This window comes from Egretta garzetta, unplaced genomic scaffold (assembly GCF_000687185.1).
Source record: "Egretta garzetta isolate BGI_Z169 unplaced genomic scaffold, ASM68718v1 scaffold430, whole genome shotgun sequence".
NCBI classification, from domain to species: domain Eukaryota; kingdom Metazoa; phylum Chordata; class Aves; order Pelecaniformes; family Ardeidae; genus Egretta; species Egretta garzetta.
Genome location: NW_009258267.1, coordinates 1475546 through 1480406, shown reverse-complemented (window position 1 = coordinate 1480406; position 4861 = coordinate 1475546). Strand labels below are relative to the sequence as shown.

Sequence of the window (4861 nt, the reverse complement as noted above, 5' to 3'; positions counted from 1 at the left end):
GCAAGCTGGGTTTCAGGAAGAACCTCTGGCCTGTGCTCTGCTCAGATGAAAAGCTGACGTGTGTAACTAAGGCTTGTGTGAAAACAAGATTTCCCATTGCACGTGTTATACTGTGATTTCCTTTAAAGTTCAGAGTGCTTTTTTGTTCCATACGTATCAAATGGTGTCTGATCATTTTGCAGTGGGAAAATGAAGTAGAAAGACACAATATCAATCCTGATAAATATTGGAATAAGGAGTCAGAAATTCAGATTTCCCAGAAGGCTGAAATGGACACTCTGGAAGACCTCAGGAATTATGGCAATAGGGCATTTCCTTCTGTAGGAATGCCAGATGCTATTCAAGAAGATGAGATTGCAATTACATTGGAAAACCAAGAAAACTTCCCAGAAGGTGCTTTTCCGAAAAAGTCTTGGCCTCTTAGTCTGAAAGGATACTAGGGTATCTGGGGAAAAAAAGGGAACATGATTCCTGAAAATGCTATAGCAATATCCTTCCACTTTGTATTGAAATTACAAGTATTTTGAGCAATTGTTTCCCAGCCCCAAGTGTGGTGGTTGATTTAATGTTGATCAGGTGAAAAAAATCAGCAGGTGAACACCTGATCCAGTTTACACTCTGCAGGTACTGATTACAAATAACTGTTCTGTGCCACTGTGCAAGTTAGTTCCTCTCTGAGTCACCCTGGGATGGTACTAGTACTGCAAAGGCACTTCCAAGAATAGACATTTATGAGTATGAAAAGGAAATTATTTATGTTCCCAGGATGAATGTGAGCATAGTGCAAGCGTCACAGCTTCACCGATACTCAAGAAGGGGTTGCACTCACATCCATAGCATAATTTTCCATAGTCTCAAAAATACAGAAGGTGCACAGTACTGGATAATCAAACTCCAGATCTTAATTTAGACTTATTTCTGCTCCAGTTATTGCATGCTCACAGCTATTCACATATGTGGTATGGTTAAATTAATGTGATATATAGCCCCAGAAGCATGAACGAATAGCAGTCACTAAAATTAAGCCAGGCAACTTTATGCTGAGATGCTCATTTAAGACCATTCACCCAACAAAAAAATTGCTGATTGCCTACCTCCAGATCACCATTGGCTTTAAATCCTTGGTGGAAAATTTCATTCTATGTCAAGATCTACTTTTATTTATGTTTTTACAAATACTGACTTTTTTATTATAGGGTGAAGGTGTTTTGATATGTTTTGATATTAACATGTTACTTTTCTTGAAAATACCATCCCAGCAGAAGCTGTCCTGATTTATTCTATATTCTATTTAGTTTCCAGGTTTGCAGGCAGGGAGTTGGTCCACCTTAGACCTCCTAAGTCATCAAGCAAAAGTACGCCATGTGAACCCATGTATCAGACACTTTTGGACTTTCAGGAGAATCTGAATGATTTTGAAGGGTTGAGTGAAGCCAGAAAACTGTGTCTTCATGAGAAATCGCCATCCACAGCAGCAAATAACCAACCTCTCTCTTCAGTCGTCCAAGCAATGACATGTACAAGCAAAGCACCTCCCTGGTCCCTAGTGGAAAACAGAATTATTACCAGGAGTCCTTTGCTTCATCAGGACATGAGGTTTAAAGACCTTCTGAAGGCAGTAGATGACAATATTTACATCCCAACATGGTGGCACCTTGACAAAGAGGGCACTGATCTCCTCAGGATTGACTCTCCCCAGCTGTCGCTCTTCCCCAGGTTGCGACAAGCTACCCTGAGACAAACCCTGGCTGGAAAGATTTCTGGGCTGGGGCCATCACAGCAACATACAAATACCTGCCCTCTGGTTTTAGTCAATGGTTCAAAACCACCAGTCTTCCCCATGTCCCAACAGCAAACGTTTACCATAAGAAGTATGAGCCAGCCTAAAGATAACCCAACTCATTTTTTCAACAGGAAAACTAAGAAAAACTTTATCCAACTCAGACAGACAACTAAAACTACATATCTAAATCTTCCAGTTTTATCTCCACCATACAAACCAGGCTGGGGAAAAAAACATAGATTCTAAGGTTAAATTTTGCATAAATAAAACACCCACAAAGCATCAGAAGAAAAGGGGCAGGAAAGAAACAAAGATGGACAGAAACAGAGAGCGAGAAAAGGAAGGCGGGAGAGATTAATCCAATCTTAAAATGAGACACATCCAAACACAAAGAAGGATGATACGATTTAAGCTGTGCATCCTTGGATACCTGGGCTACAAATTTTGCGGAGTGCACCAAAGATGCAGAAAAACAGATGCCACTGTAACAGAACAACATCAAGCATATTTAGGCAAAAAAGTGGACAATGCAGGCAGAAGATAGGATTTAAAATATTTTGTATCAATACTTGTATTGTCCCAAACTTGTGTCACTTGTATTTATGCATTTCATTTGGGAAATAAACCTGGTCAGGCAATTTTCATTAAGCAGTGAACATAATGCAGAAGGTAAACAAACAGTAACGATGATGGAATAATCAATTTTTGGGGGATTTTCATAATAAAAAAAATAGTCATGGCAATGATTTTTTTTATTTATTTATTAGTTTTAACTGTGTATTCTAATTAATGGCGACCATGAAATCTAACTCCCCTGAAAGGAGCAAATCAACGCATTTTCCTTGTAAATTTAACAGCTTAATTAGGACTACCTATTCGTATCTGTGTGCCTTTGCAATGTTTGCCTCTTACTATTGAAAACATGCATTTGCCTTCAGTTTCAATGATTTATATTTCTTAGCTAGATTTTCATAATACTAAGGTTTGAGCATGATTCTGTCTTCAAACCAGTTTTATATCAGTTGGATGGAGCTCTGAGCAACCTGATCTAGTTGAAGATGTCCCTGCTCATTGCAGGGGTGTTGGACTAGATGACCTTTAAAGGTCCCTTCCAACACAAACTATTCTATGATTCTATGTTTCTATGAAATCCCTTAACTTCAACAGATTTGAACTTGATTGACTCCAACACAGGTGAGAATACGATGGAAGTCTTCATATGTGCTGCTCTGTAAGCTCACATGGAGAAGATGCACAAAGGGTTTGTAAGTAATACTAGATAGATATACAAAGGATAGCAGCAAGAAAAAGCTGCAGCAGAAGGCGGCATAATCCTATGAACTAAACACAGGGCTTTTATCTGACAAGCACCATGGTAAGCATTTGGTCACACTGAGTGGGACCAAATCTGTCATCCCATTTTACTCTGTCTTGCCTTCCCCCACCGTGCTGGGACTGCATCCACAGGGTGAGCTCTTCATGGTCCACGCGGCTCCTGCACAAGCGTGCTGCACCACCTCGGTGCGGGCAGCTTGTGCAGAGCCGCGCGGGTGCCAGCCATTCCACCATCTCCTCAGTTGGGCTGAAACAGCTATTGCAGAGCCCTGCTCTCAGCCAGCCCTGGAACAATCTCTGAATAACAAGAGCTGGTTTTAACTCAGTACATCTTTGTGGACCAGGCTTACAGGGCAAGTCCACAGCTGCAGCTGAAAAGCTGGAGTAGAAGGCTGGGAGCCGTGGGCAGGAATTTATTATGCCAGTTTTGCCACCAAAGAAAACACGCTGTGTGAATTTATTGTGTGAGTGTGTGGCTGCAAGTCACCTGGGATTGCAGCTGAGCTAGGCGGAAAGACTAGTGCCTCCGCCCATTGCTTTTCTTCGAAGCTTGAAGTCTCCTCAGAGCATAACAGCACTAACAGCACATGTAGTCACTTCAGAATCTTTTTTGTCAGAAGGATCCAGGTTGGAAGGAAACTTACTATTAAAAATTCTTGGGTGACCCCAGCATGATTTGGTAGAACATGGCCAGGAAGGAGATGCACGTGTGGCATCTGCACCCCTCTGCTCAGAGGGGAGGGAAGGACCACTGGTCCCTGGACAGGAGCAGGCAGCAAGGAAGCTCAAACCCAGCAGTTTCCCTTATGCACACCAGAGTTAATGAGCAGCGCAGGGGCCATTTGCTGTGCTTATAACTCTGACACCATGCAGTTCAGAACCTAGAGGTAGCTGAGTGATTTCCAGATAATGTTTCCCTCAGAAAATCTGATTTCCTTGGAATTTAGAAAATGTTTATGTCTCAAAAACATTTTTAGCTTTGAATCGCCCTTACAAAACACTTTTTGTTTGAATATACGGTTTGAAACAAATGCTTTCAGCTGTAAGTTGACATTTCAATTTACTGTTTCCTTTCACAATACTGAAATGCTTCATTCTGACCATAAATGTCGAAAAGCTTTTTCCTCCACATCATTTTTTCTGAGAAAAATTTCTTTCCTTGACACTTTTTAGTATTTTGTCTTTATACTCCAGATGACAATAACATCAAAATGCTCTTTTTTCACCAAGTGGAAACTCCATTTTACAACAGCTCTGCCACCATCTTCTAGCTCCACAAGCCCACAGAAAGAGAGGAGCAAGAGGAGCTTATGTTTCTCCTTTACGAACTCAGCGCAGGCGTATCTGTGTAGGTGCCAAGCAGACGACAGCCACAGGAGGATACCCGTTCCCCACTAAAAAGAAGCCTGGAAAGATCAGTGTTAAGTGACTGTGCACCCATGACCCACGTGCAGAAGAGGTGGCTCTTCCTGGAGGAGCTCCGAATTCTGATGCCTTCATCCCCCCCCATGGCCTCAGCTGCCTCCAGCCCAGCCCATGCTCTGGCTGCGGCAGAGAATGGGGGTTTCCAAGGGGTGAGACATTTATCAGCAGTTGGAGAAAACATCACGTCTTTGTGGGGTTCCTGCCACCTGCCTATTCTTTCCACCTCCAAGGTGATATTGTTTCTTATTTCCAGGGGTGGCTTACTAAAAAGCAAGGGAATAGCCCTTCTTCTGCCCTGTCTGGCACTTTAAGGTCACA

General features: G+C 42.2%; 1 protein-coding gene across 1 annotated transcript in view; it reads left to right on the top strand.

The window, feature by feature from the left end:
• LOC104135184 (hormonally up-regulated neu tumor-associated kinase) overlaps nucleotides 1-440 on the top strand; it is a 22750-nt gene extending 22310 nt beyond the window's left edge. Inside the window, exon 8 of the mRNA XM_035904009.1 lies at nucleotides 183-440. Within this exon, the coding sequence (XP_035759902.1) occupies nucleotides 183-440 (258 nt within the window). The remainder of the gene's footprint in view (nucleotides 1-182) is intronic.
• The last annotated feature ends 4421 nt before the right edge of the window (nucleotides 441-4861 follow it).